General features: G+C 43.5%; 1 protein-coding gene across 7 annotated transcripts in view; it reads left to right on the top strand.

Moving 5' to 3' along the window:
* The window catches only part of anks1b (ankyrin repeat and sterile alpha motif domain containing 1B), a 204,887-nt gene extending 189,413 nt beyond the window's left edge, over positions 1 to 15,474 (top strand). For 4 of the 7 annotated variants that reach the window (XM_070992162.1, XM_070992160.1, XM_070992163.1 and 1 more), the window contains 7 exons: positions 915 to 1,040; positions 4,487 to 4,558; positions 6,258 to 6,344; positions 7,649 to 7,786; positions 7,893 to 8,060; positions 12,909 to 13,000; positions 14,187 to 15,474. In XM_070992162.1, the coding sequence (XP_070848263.1) occupies positions 915 to 1,040; positions 4,487 to 4,558; positions 6,258 to 6,344; positions 7,649 to 7,786; positions 7,893 to 8,060; positions 12,909 to 13,000; positions 14,187 to 14,235 (732 nt within the window). In that variant the 3' untranslated portion in view covers positions 14,236 to 15,474. The remainder of the gene's footprint in view (positions 1 to 914; positions 1,041 to 4,486; positions 4,559 to 6,257; positions 6,345 to 7,648; positions 7,787 to 7,892; positions 8,061 to 12,908; positions 13,001 to 14,186) is intronic. The other 3 variants (XM_070992161.1, XM_070992164.1, XM_070992166.1) reach the window with 1 other exon arrangement.
* The last annotated feature ends 2,429 nt before the right edge of the window (positions 15,475 to 17,903 follow it).

The raw sequence follows: 17,903 nt of genomic DNA, 5'->3' as shown, positions 1-17,903 counted from the left end.
TTTCCCCCCTTGTTTTAGAAACAACGCTCTGAGGTGGCACTGATGAGTCAGCTTTGCCAGAATAGAAGGAAAACTATCATAGAAAAGAGGAAATATCTTTATTCTCCATTTCATTACTCCTCCTCTCTGACTGTCATCATGTTTCTATGATTGGTTCCCTCTTCCCTGTTTTCTCTCTGGTTCTTCCCTCCACTTCCCCCAATAAAACAAGTGCAACAGCTGACATCTTTCTAGACACATTTTTAGGTCCTTGGGGCAGCGGTGCATTAAATCTTAGTCCATAAGCAGGGTCAAAGTTTGTGGGAAAAGCGGGTGTGATATTGTAAAGCTGGTGCTTTCTAAAGGCTTATCCCCAGGCTGTTTACCCAACATCTTTGCATCTGCTCATAAGATCTCACCTGCACAGCGCCTCAGCAACTTTCTGACAGGGACTACACAAACAAGCAATCAGATAAGGATAGACACACCAGCGTACAGTCACAGGATGTGTGCACAAGGAAATCATCTGGTTTCACTTAACAAGGAATGAAAGACCATAAAACAAGCTTAATTGTTATCCGCAGACATCTGAGAGGGATGCAGATAGGACTTAGCTGTTTCCTCTGTGTAAGAGGTGAAAGCTCAGTGGGTGAAAAAGCAGTGAGATGCAGCAAAGAGTCTTAAACTGGGCTAAGGAATGGGAACACGTAGAAGCCGAGCATAATTCATCCAAGTTTAATTTCCTCTTGGATGTTCTCTGCAGCATGTTCCTTTGAAGGCATGTTCATGTTCTGTTGCATTATGAACTTACATTTATCAGGCCAACGAGTTATGTCAACACGGGTTACACGGCGCAAGCCCCTCATGTCGTGCCCTATCTTGTAATCTTGTGTGATCCTGCCTGTGTCCTGATGTGCGATTGGTTGTCGTTTCAGGCGGGCGAGTGGTGCGAGCCGATCACGTTGCGTCCGCCCAACGAGGCCACCTCGTCCACCCCAGTGCAGTACTGGCAGCATCACCCCGAGAAGCTCATCTTTCAGTCCTGTGACTACGAAGCCTACGTGAGTCCTCCCCGTCCACCTCACTGTACTCTGCATGCCAGCCTGCAACTAATTATTTTCATTACTAACTAATCTGCAGATGATTTTCCTGATTAATGAATTGATTGTTCGGCTGACGATGGCCCAAAAAGGTGACCTTTTTTTTTTTTTTTGCTCAGCTAAATACAGCTATCATTTTAGCTTCATAACAGTTCGTTGTTGGACTAACCAACGTGTTGTGGTTGTGTAAAACGTACTGGCGGTGGATGTGAGACTGGCGGTAAAGTAGGTGAAAATACCGCTTTGTACACTTCATCTGTTCTGTGAAAGTACTCTTACTGGACATTATCATCGACTTCACCTGGTTCACTGTGTCTGCCCCTAAGTATTGTTAGTTGGGTAAGGACACCACACCCCAAAAATGTCCAAAACCCAACTCGATGGGTTCAAATTACATGTGCGAGGCTGAACCCAGTGAATTTTTGGCATTTTTGCTTTGCAAAATTTGTAGTTGCCTCAATTTTATGTTGACAGTCAATGAAATGACTAATCAATAAACTCCAAAGGTCCCCCTTAAACTCCTTAAGGATCAGTGACCCTTAAACTTCACCTTTCAAACAATACTGCACCCATACTGCATCTCAGCAGTTTGATAAATTTAGACCTATTCCAGTTACATAAAGAGTGTTATATATCCATGTTACCACGGATACAGACTTGCACCCCTGATTGGTAATATGCTCAGCATCCAGACTGGGAATGATTACTTACTTGACGCAGTTAAAACAGTGCAGAAAAGCAACTTGACGTGCCATTGGCTCTCAAAAACAAAGAGGGGGAATTGTTAGTAATTGTGTATCTCAGAGATTCGTGCTCTGATCGGTTCAGAGGCACTGCTGTGAAGACACAGAAAAGATGTGAGCTGGATGATTAAGTAAGAGAGCGCCAGACAAAGAGAAATAAAATGTGATGCTGAAATCAAATATGAATGAAAGCAAGAAAAGATGAGTGAGAGGAAGTGAATCAGAAAGGAGTTTCCCCAGAGTGTGTCTTCCTTTAGTCAAAAATCACCCCTTTTTCGTTTTCTCACCTCAGAAGATTGATAGCAACAGCGTGGACCATTAGGCTTCTGACAGATGTATAACTACACAGGCAATGTGTTTTGGGCGGATGGAGGAGAACGCACCACGGGTGGGCTGTCGGGGGAAAATATGGAGGTGCTTTCATGGAGCCGTTTATGACAACATCTCTAATGCTCGCTGTCCCAGGACAACGGGCTCCAGAAAGCTCGGAGAGTGAGATAAATGAGCAGGAGCCACGATGGCGGGGGTGGGCAGAGCGTTCTGTATGAATATCTGTGAGCTGGAGGAAGACGGAGAGTGAATACGAATAAATTAGATGGATAAGACATGGGAGGCAGATGGGAGTACACTGTGTTTGTGTTAATAGAGAAACCGGGATGGTAAAAAGGCAAGAGGACAGAAGAACTGATGCATCAGCGCTGCTCTCATTTTCATCTCGAGCTCAGAATAAACAAAACCTCCACTTTCAGCACCACCTCAGAAGACATCTTAACTTCATTATGTCAGCTTTACAGCCAGAGCTCAGAAATATTATCTGGAGTTATTACAGATCTATTTCCAGTAAAACCCTGCAGACATTCAAACTCTATTACCACGCTTGACAGCATTAACAGCCAATGTTATTCTGTTTTCATATTAATCTAAAAGCTACATCGAATATACATGTTGAATTACAGACTATTTTTCTTATTTTTTAAGTCATGTCGTCCAAGGATAATTGCTTTCACCTGGATTGCCCCTTCATGAACAGAGTAATACCTGCATTTTGAATTTTTCTGGCACAGCTCGATTTAAGGTCTGACACCACGGATATTGTCCTCATTAAAGTTTTCTACTCTTCTCCTCCTTCATTAATTAATGTCAGTTTTAAAGCTGGTGATGAAGCGTGACGCAAATATAACGTTTAAGGACAAAGTCTGTTTTAAAACAATAGTCAGAGTCCCGTATGAACACTGAAATTAAATTTATCGACAACTATTGGATGGATTCATTCACTGTAATCACACTTGATCTTTCATTCAACTTTCAACACTCTGACTTATGACAAAAAAACCTGCAAATCTAAAGACTTTGCCCTCAGTCTCAGTTGTACCTTGTATTCACTGCTATTTAGCAAATGCTAGCATGCTAACACATAACACCTAGTAAACACCAGTATGTTAGCATTGTCACTTTGACTGTTTCAGCAGGCTAGTATTAGCAGTTAGCGCAGTAGTACAGCCTCACAGAGCCTCAGACGTTTAATCTTGCGATGTTACAAACCTCTCTGAACATTATCAAGACCTAATAAAAGACCTCTCTGTGTCTGTGTGTCCCAACAAATACTGCTGTCGACGTGGTAGACAGGACAGCAGCTGGTCTTGTGTGCAACTCTAATGCAATTTCTAGGACAACTGCCAGCAATCCCGCCATAACAGTGATTTAAGATTGTTAGCATGAATCAAGACAGAGTATTAACATGCCCACATGACCTCCCTCTGCTCTGCCAAAGACCAAACCCATAATCACAGTCTGTGCCACAGAAAGAAAGAAACTCATCACGCAAAATAATTTGCTGAAAAGGTTTTTCCTCCATAAGCAAATCTATCGCTTCAGTTTTGGAGTCATGTACAGATGAGATTAAGAAAAGCTGTAAATATTTCTCTTCTAATCCACTAAAAGCCTTATAAGGGTCCCGCTTTAAGGAATAAGGCCTCTGCCATAAGCGGGAAGGGCACCGCGAGGTGGTGAATGTCACACCCATTAAGTGCTCTAATGTGGACATAAACATTGTCCCTGTAAAACACTGTCACCATTAGGAGCTTCTTTATTAAATCAGATGCTACGTGTGCAGAATGTCTGACGCAAAGTCGCATCCAGAGTGAAGGATCTGCCAGACTCAGGTGTTATTGTCCCTCCAGGAGCCTCTCTAGGTGGATTTAATCACTGCTGTGTGTGTTTGTGTGCATTTAATCAAACTACGTGTTGGTGCAGCTGTCACAGGGAGGTATACTCTAGAATTAAAGCTATAAATAAGCACACATATTTTACATTTTTGTCCATTTATTTCAATGAGACAACAGACAAAACAATGAAGAGAACAAAATAATTCAGCCCTAAATGAAGGCCCTAATACTTCAATCGCTACAGCAAACCACTCTTTGCATTGATAGAGCAAAAATGCCAAATTCCTTCCAGTTCAAGCGCCTTAGTGTGAGCTGTGGAAATGAGACTGCACAATGCTTGGCTGCACAGCACGAGTTCATGAAGACGGACCCACCGGAGTGTCTGGCACAGCTCAGGAGGTTAATATGGGCGCAGTGTTTTGTATACAGCCATAACGAGACACTCGCATACCTCTGCACTCTCCTGAGCATGCTCTGTGCTTGTGTGTCTTCTCCACAGTACCTGGGCTCCATGCTGGTGAAGGAGCTGAGAGGGACGGAGTCCACACAAGACGCTTGTGCCAAAATGAGGGTAAAGCAACGCCGAGCATACTACACTTCTGCTGCTGTTAGGAAAGATCCTGCTAACGTTAACATCTATTGCTGAGATCTAGAAATATGGAAATATCGCTGAAGAAAGAAGTTATGAAAAAAGACCCGAGTTGTAATAAACTGAAGAAAAAAAAAACCTTACTAGACCTTTAAATCTGGGACACAGTCTGAGTCTCACACTCACACTAGAACTTCAGCAAACTTAAAATATCATGCCAGTGGATTAAGTGTATTGAGGGATTTATTTTTAATATCCATGCCTTGGTGGCTCAATGACCCCCCTTATCGCTTCCTCTCACTTTGTGTTGTGCTGCTCACTCTATCTTGTTCTTCCTCTGCTGTATTTCTCACTGCTGTTATCTGTCTCCTGCTATCATGTCTTTTCTTCCTGCTCGCTCACCCTCTCCATATTTTACTGTAACACTGACTCTCACTCTCATCCTGAGCTGCTGCAGTGTGGAGATAAATGTTAATATTCATGAGCAAAGCTTTCTGTTCCTCTCCCGTCCTCCCTCTCTTCTTCTGTCTCTATGCTGCCACATCAGAGGGCATCTTTCTTTCTTCTGCTTCTCTTCTTCTTCAGTTTGTCACACCTTTGCTGCACACCAAGGTCGTAATTAAGTGCAGCAAGATGCACATCGCATCATTCTGGCTTCCACCTTCCTTCTTTACGCGCTCGCTCCGGTTCCCAGCATCCCCCCTTTCATCTGTCCCTCAATCCTTCCACCGTGGATGTGTAAATCCCGACTTCACAGCCTCTAGCTGGGTAGCTGCCAGCGAAGCCAGGCAACGCTGCCTCTGTCAGCTTTTCAGCGTTACCTGATCCTGACAAGGCTGAACCGCCGCAGCAACACGCTGCGAGCAGGGAGGAAAGAAACAGAAGAGAGGAAAAGAAACAGAGAGGGAAGGGATAGCAGCGAGTAGATTCAACGACAGGGAGAAAGGAGGGATGGCACGTGACAGAAATATGGATAGTGAGAGACAAGCAATGAAAGACAAGAAGTGATACAGAGAAAGCAGGAAAGTTACTCATCTCATGTTGATATATGTGAATATATTACAGCTTTTGGCAGGTAGAATGACAGCTTAGAGAGTGACACTGACATCGCTGTAAATCACACGATTCGCCACAGCACCTCGCTGCATAATGACTTTAAATATAGGTAATTGCGGTGCGTTAAAGTGCCAATATGTAATTAAAAAGAATGAGGAGAGATGTACAGTAGGAGCCTGATGCGGCTTATAAGCCGATAGACTTATTGGATGCAGCGCTGCAGTTGATTGGGTTTAGACATGTAATTCGGAAGCAGTTGTTATTTTTTAAGAGGCCCCTGACAACCCTTAACCTTTAGAGATGATTTGAATTGACTTTGGTAATGAAGGAGGAAGTCTTCAAAAGCCAGATTAGCTCATTTACCTCACGCTTTCTTCAGCTCTTCAGCTTCCATTTGTTTTTCTCACATGGCATCACAGCTTCCCAGACGTGGACTGAAGTCTTGCATGAAACTGAAAGGTCATGAAATTCACTGGAGATGTCTACCAACTGAAATCCTCTAATCTGAGTCGAATTATAATTCTCAACTGTGGAGTGTTAAAGTTCAACACTGCAACTGATCACTGCCTCAAAAGTCACTGCCGCCTTCCTCCTCTTGTGTTGCCTGTTTTTTGTGCGCTCCAAGAAGTCGACAGAACAGATGAAGAAAGTGCCGACCATCGTGCTCTCCGTGTCCTACAAAGGAGTGAAGTTCATCGACGCCACAAATAAGGTAACACTCACAGCTCACTTCCTGTGACTGTAAGTAACACTTGAAAGGTCAGGCTTTTGAGCGGGTGTCAGAAATGGCCGACACAGCAGTGCTGAGCTCTGCTTTGGCTGCCGCCTGACTGATTTAAAACTATATGGTGTAAAAATCAATAAGGTGTAAAAGAGGGCAAAACACAAACAGGCAATAATTAGTATGGAATACATATGCTGGGAAAAATCAATAACAACCAACTGGGTTCATTAAATCCTTAATGGGATGTTTGAAAAGCTCATAAAAAACTTGAATGTGTTCAGTGTAATGAGTTTGTGTCTGTGTGCCGATATCACGTGAAGGCAGTCATTCCCATCAGGTAAAGAGTCCCATTCATACATTTAAAACAGTCCACCTGGATGAAAATGGGGCACAGTGAGAAAGTATTTGAAGTTAATTATACGCACGCAGCAGAAGATGAGCATAATGTGCACATAGTCGGAGTTCAGAGCTCATCCCCGGGCGGCGCTGCACAGACTCAAGTAATACATAAAGTGATGACACGGTGGCCAGCTGGTGACACTAGACACCAGGATGTGTTGTGTCTCTCCCTGCCCAAACAGTTCAGTGTTAGACAAACTTTTCTCTTGGCTCTGCGCGGTAAAAGAACATGAGCCGGTCCTGCCTCTAACACGGCCATCAGGCATTGTCGCTGACCCGTTTACAAAGTCTATATCTCAGTTTTCTCTAAGTCCCCAGATCCTACTGTACAGTACATACTGAATAAAGAATGATACAAGGGAAGGGTAATAAATCAATTAAGGGGATAAGGCACACTAAAAGGCGACAGCAGCTTTACCTGGATTCACCTCTGGAATATTTTTCCTTTCCTCAGCTCACCTCTCTGCTGTCTCAGTGTAGAGACAGGAGATTCCCGCTGACCTTATGAAAACAATCAATAGGCCGATAGATGATGCTGTTCAGTATGACCAAAAGAAACATGTTTGCCCTCACTAAACTTTGTTTTGGGGTTCTGAGTTTCTATAATTCACAGCTCTGAGATGTGCTTTAATTAACACAAGTCTAAGTGTTCTCCAGCGTCATTACCAGAGGACACATTCCAACTCAGCGACTCCAGAAAACTCTCAAACCAAAATTGTGCTACAGTCATTATGGTTTTGGGATGTGTGAAATGAGATGAATAATAAATCAGATTTGTTTTTCCGTGAAGTGGCTCACTGGAGATAATCAACAATCTCTCTCTGTACCTCTTTATCTTCCTGCCTCTGTCTTTCTCTTTTTTTCTTCCTCTTGCTCTTTCTGTCTCTCTGCAGAACATCATAGCAGAACATGAGATTCGTAACATCTCGTGTGCCGCTCAGGATCCAGAGGATCTCTCTACATTTGCCTACATCACCAAAGACCTCAAGTCCAGTCACCACTACTGCCACGTCTTCACTGCTTTTGATGTGGTCAGTGCTGACGCTGTATCTGTGTGTTTCTGTAAACAAACATCATATTCACAGTGCCTTTAATGTCACACTGGACTCTCATGCCTGCTTTTCACCCTCTTGTCAGAACTTGGCGTATGAGATCATCCTGACACTTGGCCAGGCCTTCGAGGTGGCCTACCAGCTGGCCCTGCAGGCCAGGAAGAGCGGCCATGGATCGTCCACGCTGCCTGAGAGCTTCGACAGCAAGCCCAGCAAACCCGTCCCCAAACCCCGTGTCAACATCCGCAAATCTGTAAGCATCGCTGACACACAGCCGCACTCCTGTTAAAGAGAAAATCCATCTTAATCTGAAATTCACATCAGCTTGTTTTTGAAGGTTCCTCGTGGAGTAGATGATAACATTTCTATGAAGTGGATCGTCTACATCTTACAGCTTTTCCATGATAAGCTTAAGGTTTAGATGGTCTTCCAAAAATGAATACACAGAACAGGATTGATTATTAAAGAATTGTGTTTTAAGATGGATTTTCACTTTAACTTCTGATACTACCTTTCAAACTCTTGACTCAAACTTAGCCGTTATGCTTCTAATCAAATCTAACCAGCATCCCATCAACTCTGTCCCATTTACACTGGAAACTGTCCACAATTTCCATCCCTCTGCTCTGATTCGTCCCGGTCTCTCATCCCGGCTCAACTACTGTACGTCATTCTCCTACTCTCAGTTTCAGCCTCGGTTTGGTGCACTGGGATTTTCCTGGAGCATTTGTGTTTAGTGTGTGTGAGCCTTGGTCCAGCAGACAGTGTGGCAGAGGTGTAGGTGGATATTTGATCTGTTAAGCGTCTGTCCGGTCTCGTTGTCCCTGCAGTCTCTTACACACTGGGCTGATTGATGAGGCCTGTTTGCATAGAGCTCTGGGGAGGCTTTCTGGGCTCGCCTCACTGTGTGTGTGAGAGAGTGTGTTTGTGTGCAACGAGGTAAAGAATCCTCAAGTGAAAGACTCCTACATACTGCAGCCTACGTGGAGAATTAATTTGTTGACATTTCAGTCCATGAGCTCCTCATCAAAGATTGCTGTGGTGTGCAGGGTTTCTGATGTGTCTGAGCGAACTGCAACGGGGGCACAGAATCTACAGACCGACCTCCTAACGTTTACCTGTTTATCGTGTCTGGTGTTAGTTCATTAGCAGCAGAGTTAAACCTGAAATATACACGTTACTGTTAAGTTTGTTAAAGGTTATGGACACAAAACTTTTTCACTGACTTGTTTTGATAAACATTTTCTCTGGAAACCAACACAAGCAGCAGAACAAGGACTGGCCCAAAATTGGCTAAATTTATTCAGAGCTAATAAGATTAAGAGTCTGACCAGAGATTTGATGCCAGCTTTCTGTGCTTAAAGGTGCCCTCTGGAGGTTTCTTGTAAACATACAAACATTATGTTTACATTTGGTCTTTCTCACCAAAGCCTAACCTTAAGATCTAAGGTTAAACCAGACATTTTTTTACATCAGGTATTATTTACATCCATGCTTTGCTAACTGGCTTGTTACTGCCCCTTAGTGGCAATCAGTGGAATGCGATCACGCTTCAAGTGGTCAGAATGCTACAGGGTCCATTTAACAGTCTTATTTCAGTCAGGACAATACAGTGTTGCCGTTAGATACTCAGCCCAAGCTTTGTGGTGTTAGATACTTCTGTCCCACATTCTTTCATGAATTTCTGTGTGTGTGTACGTGCAAACATGTGTGGCCTTTCTTCATGCCTTCTCCAACCACAGCGTCACAAAGTCTATCTGTAAACCTTTCAACATCCCATTAACTGGCGACACAGCTTTAAAATAGTCACGCTAACCCACTCCTCCACCGACACACGTCGGCTGGCACTGCAGCACATGTGTGTGTCTGAGGGATATAGTGGTATAGTGTTACGTCGGCGGCAGTATCGGTGTGCTTAGACCAAAATTAAGTCCATTTACATACTGTGAGCCACGGAAGAATGAGATGGTGATGGAGGAGAATCGGTGGCTCCAGAGGAATGGCCTCACTTTCTAAAGTTAGAGTGAGATGTGAGGCAGTGAGGAAAGACGGCGTGAGAGGAAAAGCTAGAAGAAGAGCACATGTGTTTGTGTGTTTGCTCTCTTCTTTCACAAAGCTTGCGTGTGGTCCTGTGCCTACAGAGATGATGGACGATGGCATGTGTACGCACAATCTGCTGACTCGGCAACCATTGCATTAACCATTAATTGCCTTTTTCCTCCCTGTGTTCGTGTGTGTGTGTGTGTGTGTGTGTGTGTGTGTGTGTGTGTGTGTGTGTGGTGTAGTTAATGGCTTGTGGTGTGCAGCAGGGCAAAGATACTGCAGTATTCACTTAATATTCCTGCCACCTGCCAGCCATAATCTCCATCCTGCAGCACCTCTCAAGCCCCTGTGCCTTAAAACACAGTTGCTTTGTCTCTCTGCCCACAAGTATCTGATTCTCCACACTGTCCTATTCATTTTTATGTTGTGTATGTGAGCATATCTGCTTGTAAATGTCCCTCAACATCCACTTAACTTGCCCTTGTGTGTGTGAGTGGGTTCCATGTGACCCCAGCATCGGCATGTTGTGTAATCTGAGCGTAGCTTCAAAACGGGATTGAAATATATGACCCTAACCATGTATGATTGAGTTTTTCTGTTGTGAAAAGGCAGTGAAAAAGCCTTCCAGTGAAGTGAAAACAGCTGCTGCTTCGTTTTCGACTGAAGCGGAACCACAAGCTACGTCGCCTCATTGGCAGGATTTTTCACGACCTTGAATCGATCTGAAATTGGGAGTCTGTCTTGTGACGATGCTCTTGCAGAGTGAGGTTTTGTACAGTGGCCGTGCTGTGTTCATCTTGCTCGGAGTGTTTTTGCCATGCGGGAGTTGTTGCTATATAAATGTGGCGCAAGATGGCCTAGCTTTAGTTTTGCAGTGATGCTGCTGTTCCACTACGCTGCCAGGGCGATGACTTTGCTGCCATGTTTGTGCCGTGGTTTTGGCGTGTTGTTGCCTTTCCCTGTTTCCATGCAGCCGCTCTGTCATCGCTGTGGTTTCGCCTTGCTGCTGTGCTGTTTTCCCTGTTGGTGTTGCTGAGCAGGCCCACTTTGACCTGTGTATGACCTCTGCCCCTGTAGGTCATCATGTCCCCCTCCAGCCGCTGGTCGCTGGGCCACATTTACACCCCTCACCGGCCTCCTCTCCACCCTCCTCTTCCTCCCCCTCGACTCTTCCATCTTCCTCACAAAGCTCAGTCACAGGTCCTCCACGCTTTTCCTTCTCTTATCCTTTATTTTCACATTACTTTCTTTGAGTCAAGGAGAAAGCGTCGTCTGTAAGTGCTTCCATTTTATTCTCTCGCTTTTATTCAACTGACTCTGCATCCTTGTGTGGTCTGTTTGCAGTGAATGTGTCTCATTATTCAGTTCCTACTCCTATCTCCCATATCATAACTGTTAGTAGCATTAGTGTGAAGAACACCGATGTGGTGCTTCTCGAAAAGCCAGCCCATTTCTTCTTTACAGCTAATCTAGAGCCAAATGCAGACCTCGACTTCAGTGCCCCCGTCTGTTTTTACTTGCCCCGCTGTGCCGATTCAACCTGTGGATGGGGATACACTGCCTCTTTAAGATGCATATTTGCTATAAGCATCACTTTAAAATACGTTAAAAGTTTATAAAATCATTAAAACCTTCATTGAATACTTGGAATGAGCTTTCACACACTCATCCACCTCTTCACCTCTCACACAAGGCAGGTGAATTTTTTTAAGGGTCACCAGAAGAAGACTGCATGGCCAGAGTGTGATTCAAAGCTACGTGCAACACACTCCTATTGCAGTCGGCACGCTTAGCATCGGCTTGGATAACTGAGGTTGCTGTCTTTGAGGGTCTGCAGAGCCGAATCACACACTGGATGCTGAGCCTTCTGCATAAAATCAGATCAGCTGTGTTGGTGTAAAACTTATTTTGAAGGCAGGCATTGTTCCCTCCAAGGCTTCATGTATCATGATGAATTTGATCCTGGTGATGCTCTGGTGAGTTCGTCACTAAGCATGATGGCGTTGTGCTGCTGTGAGACTGAAAGTGTGTTTGTCCTTAATTCTGTTACCCCAAGATTTTAAGGATTTTTTGTGGTTGTGTGAGAGGGGAGAGAACTGGATTAATATTAGTTAGTTTGTGTACTGTTGCTGTCGCAGTGTTGAGAGAAGATAAGAGAAACATGGCTCTGTTAGTGCACTGCAGAACTGAGATTAACTCCGTCGATTCCAGAAGCAGAGATTTCATTCTTTTTAGAAAATATCAACACTATATTTAGATGCATTTCATATTTTTGTTCATGTATTATTATTAGCATTAGACAGAGCGCAAGTACAGATTTAGTCTCCTACTGTCAAAACTGCAGCTCTCACACTCGAGTCTCCCCTCCCCCCAAATTATCTGAAAATAACCCAATAGATTAGAGGGAAAACACCCTCAGCAACAAAACCCAGCTGCCTGATTGGTTGCTGTGAGGTTATTTTTGAAAGCAATGAGGACTGCTTGGTTTGTTCTTCAGCTTTGAAGCGACAATAACTCCACAGTGGCAGCAGCAGACAAGAGTCCACAGCTCTTAATGGTCGAAGCTGTTATGATATACAGGAAGTGCACTGCTGTACACAGCATGTAGTGACCGGGCAGGACCGGCAGGAGTTTGTATTTACAGATGTGCAGATTTGGAAAATGAATTTCTTCTCTCAGACTGAGCTTCTGTCCATGATTTCAGTTCTGCTTCCTCATCTATATCCCATCTCCCTCTTTCATTTGACTTATTATTTTCCATTACATGACTTCAAGCAGCTAATTCTCCATCTCATTGATTCTACCGTCCAACTCTGTTTTCACTGACTTTATTAGCATGAAATTGTATCAGAAAATTGCCCCTACAGTGTGCAGAATGTCGATTTTCAACTGAAACAGCTGTTTGCATTGAAAATGATGAATGGCTTGGTTTGAAATCATGCATCCTCAAGTCAAAACAGTAATGCATAGTATCGTTGAAAATATGCAGGTCGTTGAAAATAATCAGGTTCTTTTTCAGACTTCTCTCTTTCTCCTTTCACATCTCGTCTTGTGTCAGATGGAGCAGCCGTCCATGGACCAGAAGGGCCACGCCAACGTGCCGTGGATTGTGGAGCCGGGTCAGGAGGCCAAGAGAGGAGTCAACACCAAGTACGAGACCACTATTTTCTAACATACACCCGCCTTGTCCACTCCTGTGTGTGTGTGCCTTTCAGAGGTTGCCCTGTACTGGGGCCCCGCCCCGGAGTTGGGCACGAGCGACGCACGCCGCCGCGTCACCTCACCGGCTGAAAAATAAAAAACAAAACATCCCGCCCCGCCCCCGTTAGCCGAGCCTGTCCACTGCATGATGACGTTTGGCGCTGCGCTGTCTCTTTGTTCTTTCTCCTTGTCTCCTCTCTTTCGTTTCTGCTCTCCCCCTCTTTGGCCCGGGCCCCATCCTCCTGCCTGCAGGGCTGGCGCATGACCTTTGAACCCAGGGCTGTGGTGCACTTCTCTGTCTCCACCTGTAGGGGAATTGGGTCTGTTTTTCCACTTCCTGTTTGTCGTTCAGTCAGCAGTCAACCAGTCGGTTGTTCTGCTTCAAGCTTCTCGTTTTGTTTTTTTCTTCCTGTTGATGGGTGCAACCGTTTGGCTTCGTCTCTCTCCTCCTTTTTTCTCCTGACTGCCTCCATCCCTCGCTTTCTTTACATTTCAGCCCCTTTGTCAAACCGCCCCTGACAATTTGAATGAGATTTGTTACCAGAATACTGCTAAGCGCTGTGACAGTGTTTTAGCTGTCTGTTGAGCCCAGAGTGGGAGCTGACAATGATGAGGGCTGTTGTCAAAACGATGACAACTGGAGGAAGGGTCAGACTTTTTAGACATTTTTTTAAATCAACGAGGAGAGCTGAATTACAGGAGAGGTGATGTAGCACAGTCTAACTTTGACTCAAACTGGTTCATCCAGCAGGCTACTAGAATGTATTTCAACTTTTTGATTCTTTCTATCAGATTATTTTTTTGAAAATACTAACAAACTTGTGAATTTCTTTGTCAAACAACTTTAAACTTGACCTGTGACACAGGAAGAAGTAGGTGATTTTAGTTTTTTCTTTTAAAGCACCTTTTTTCGGCACATGTGTGTGTATGTGTTCAGAATTCTTTTAACCACGTGGATTTTTCCCTGGCTGTAAACTTTGTTTTATTTGGGAGGGGAAAAAAATCTTGTATGTAAAAGGTTTAGCATGTGGCTTGTGAGACGCATGGTGGCCATTTTGGATTTGCTGAGCAGGGGGGCCGGTGGAGAGGCGGGGTGTGAGGGCTCTCTCGATAAGTGATGTCATCTCATTTGCAGGGCAATGCCGGACGCTCATGTCTATTACTGTGGAATGCAAAGAATGTAGCCAGCCCTAAACACGGACCTTGTCACACATACAATGCAAAATGGACTACAAAGGACTCCAAACATGGACGCTACTCCACAGTGTTTAAGGTTGACTACAAAATTTAACACCATTCATCCACATGATGCTTGACACAGTAAACATTATGACAAACAGACACTTAAACACACTAACAGGACTGCATCTTGACAGACGACGGTCTGCTCTGAATGTACACTTATTTGAAAGCAGCCTCAACTTTCTGCAACTACAGCAGGATCCGTTTTATGTGCCCGACTGGAAGGAATGACCTGTCAACTTTAGGGCCGGTCACGGGGTCTCCGTGGGGACTGTGAGTGTGGTTACAGGGCATCTGCTGGTGACAGACAATGGGCTCGCGTCAATGTTGGAATAGGCATGGGTTTGAGGACGTCCGGCTGGCGCTTTTGGTTTTATTTTCTTTCGAGTCAGAAAATAATACAGAGATATATGCACAAGCGTGTAAATGTGATTGGACGAGCTGCAACACGCTCAAGATGCAACAGGTGTGTCTCGTCATAACAGATGATGAACCTATGTGAACAAAAACAGCATCTGGCGTTAAAAAGAAAAAAAAAAGTATTCTATTCGTATTGCCCGACATTTTAATGTTTAATATGAGAGTATTATATTACCATGATGACTATGATTATTCTTGTGTGCAATTCTTGTCTACTGTTGTCTTAATGTTACATTATTTTTCTATGATATGAACCTTGGGCTTGAGAATGATGGCCATCCTTTAAAAAATCTGAAACTAGATGATCATACTTACTGAGTGAATGTTGCAGGTGGCTAGCTAACTCTTGTCAGGTCGAATCCTACATCATTTCTCATGGGGCTCTACTCTTATCTAGCAGATGTACTATTTTAAACGCAGTATTACTGTATTATTTGGATGAGAAATTGTCCAATTATAAAATGTATATAGATATTTTGCCAACTCATTGTTCATACATGTAATGTAAAAGAGAAAAGAATAAAGGATTTGCAGTACATGGCACTGGAAACAAGGTACCAAAATAAAGGTTGGAAATCAAGAAGTGGTAGACTGTAGAGGTTGTATTTTGAGTGAAAACTAAATGGGTTGTTTGGTGACATCACTGCTGACCAACTTATGTACATAGGCTTGGGCTTCCAGCACACTGATTTTTGTAATTTTGGCCATTATTTATATCCTTGTAAAGCACACGGAATAAAATATGACTTGTAAAACCATTATTTGTCCTTGGGATAAAGCTGTCACGAGTTATTTCCTTCTTCTAAACACTACATAAAAGGTTTGGCTACCCTCCTTTAGGGATTCTGAGCAAGTGTGAAAGGAGAATTTCATTTGTTGCAGAAATCGGGGAACAACAATTTGAATAAACAAAGGGTAAGAAAACATGAAGTTTGGCCAATTTATCTGTAGGTAAATCAACAGGTGGGCAGGTATGACATGTTGGTATTAATCCAATATTTAAGAGGAAAACTGGGCACAATTAACTGGCGTATCTCCTGAGTAGTGTTTGATCACATCAAACATATTCACAATTTCGTTTGCAGTGCTTTTCTAAACGGCTGCACTTATGTAACGTACAGCTAATTACGTATAATTGTTATGTCAACAACAAGCCATCTAACACCAAACTAACCTTGTCGCAATGATTGTCACATGCCTCGTGTTGGCTGTAGGTCCAGGCTGTGGTGGCGGTGGCTTCAGCGCTCGTCCTTCCAGCACCTTCACACTGAGACACAGACAGAACAGTTATTAAACTTCTGCAGAATTCAAACCAACAACAATCTGACAAAGAATCGTTCATATACTAACTGATAGCTGCCAGTCGGCCGCTGAATCAGTTAGTTCTACTTCAGAGTAGAGTGGACAAGTTTCTGCCTTAGCACCCGGTCACACAAGGACAAAACAGGTGGTGGAACTTGACAAAGTGAGTTATTGATGACATCAGCAAGAGGGCAGGGTAGTGTGATACAGCTAATATGATAGTTTACTGCACTTTCTCAGTTCTTTCAAGGCTGAACTATGTGAAAGCAATTTTTATTGGCCTTGATAAGCCAATTAACTGATTACTTTTGATCCAGCAGTAGGTTTTCTGTATGTTTATATCTGAAATGAGGAAACGGCATCAGTTTGACCTTGTTTTGTCCAAAATCAATAAGTGATTAGGACAGCCAAAGAACATCTTAGAGCTAATAAGTGGTTATGATCAGATGAATGGTAAAACCTCTTCAATGCTACATAGCAATTCCAGTTTGTGTCTAACAAATGCAAGACATCTCAATTTCAACAGATCAGGAGTCCATCAACTCTGACAGGGAGGTCTGCAGCAGGTCAGCGCTTAGCTGCCTTCTCATCAACTCAGTCAACCACCTCCACTGGCCTCCAGAGCACCTGACTGACACTGTGATACATGTGGTAATGATAGACCAGGCTGCGTTGCCAAGTTTCCATGGTGACCACATCCGCTCACAGTTACAGTCGCTCATAAGCCTCTATGTAATGTTGAAAAAGCACAAATGCACATTGACATTGCCATGATAAATAGGCCGCAGACCACCACAGCAGCCATTTGTTGACCGAAGGGACTTTGCTAATGTGGAAGCACCCACAACGAGCAACGAAACCTCTGCCAAAATAATGCATGGATGCCTTTTCTAAATGAGCGCTCCACAGTCTGTTGTCTTATTGTTCTGACTGTGTCACCTGCATTTTTCTGGATTTCCAAGCACTGAATGGGAGGCAAGGTGGCTAAGACCCTGGGCCAGATTTTAGCTTTCCACACACCGTTTCAGGCAGACTTTGCACCTAAAGAGAGGCAGGCTATCTCTCAAACTCAGGTACCACCCTGGAAGCATAGCTTAGTATGTCACCTTAGATGCAGCTGCCATTACAGCTCTTTCCTTTAAAGCTCAGAGATGAGGACTTTAATTAAACAACCATGAAAAGGCTGGCAGGGTTTGAGAGCCCCTCTGACTGCTCTCAGCACAGGGTCCACCTGGATTGGACTAACAGAAGCTGCAGCTGAAAAATTAACTTTGTTCACCGTTACAACTTTGAAAGGATCTGCAGTGGCAAAGGTAAGTGTATCTCAGGTAAATGAGGGCAGATTATGTCATCATGTGATAATGTGATTTACGAAAATGGTTAGTCAGGCAATGTCAGCAAAATCATTTCAGGCACTGCAGACAATTACTTTCTCCATTTAAAATGACAAACATCACTACATCATTATAAAAGCTGTAGTTGATTAATGTTAATTCTGTAACAGCTCCAGTTATATTTTTTGCAGCTCATCAAGACTAACTGATAATCGATAACACTCAAGTAATTTCTCAAGCTAAAGTGTCTCAAACGTGACAATTTGCTGCTTTTCCTCGTCTGAATTTCCAATCTCTCCTTAAATAATACAAGAACTCTGATGAAATAACCTCAGCAATAGAGAAAACAATCTGCTGATTGATTGATGACAAAAATCTATCTTAATCTTACTTGAAAGTGTCACAAATATATTTAACTGAAATGTCATATCCTCTCCTGCTCATGTCATTGTAAGGTCACAGCAACACATAAAAAGACTCTACATCTTTTAGTTTTTCTCCTACAAATGTTAGAAGTGAAGTATGTTGCACAAATTCAGACTGTTTAAAGTGTT

Source organism: Chaetodon trifascialis, chromosome 22 (genome assembly GCF_039877785.1).
Source record: "Chaetodon trifascialis isolate fChaTrf1 chromosome 22, fChaTrf1.hap1, whole genome shotgun sequence".
NCBI classification, from domain to species: domain Eukaryota; kingdom Metazoa; phylum Chordata; class Actinopteri; order Chaetodontiformes; family Chaetodontidae; genus Chaetodon; species Chaetodon trifascialis.
Note: the sequence above shows the minus strand (reverse complement) of the source record. Positions and strands in the feature narration are given on the sequence as shown.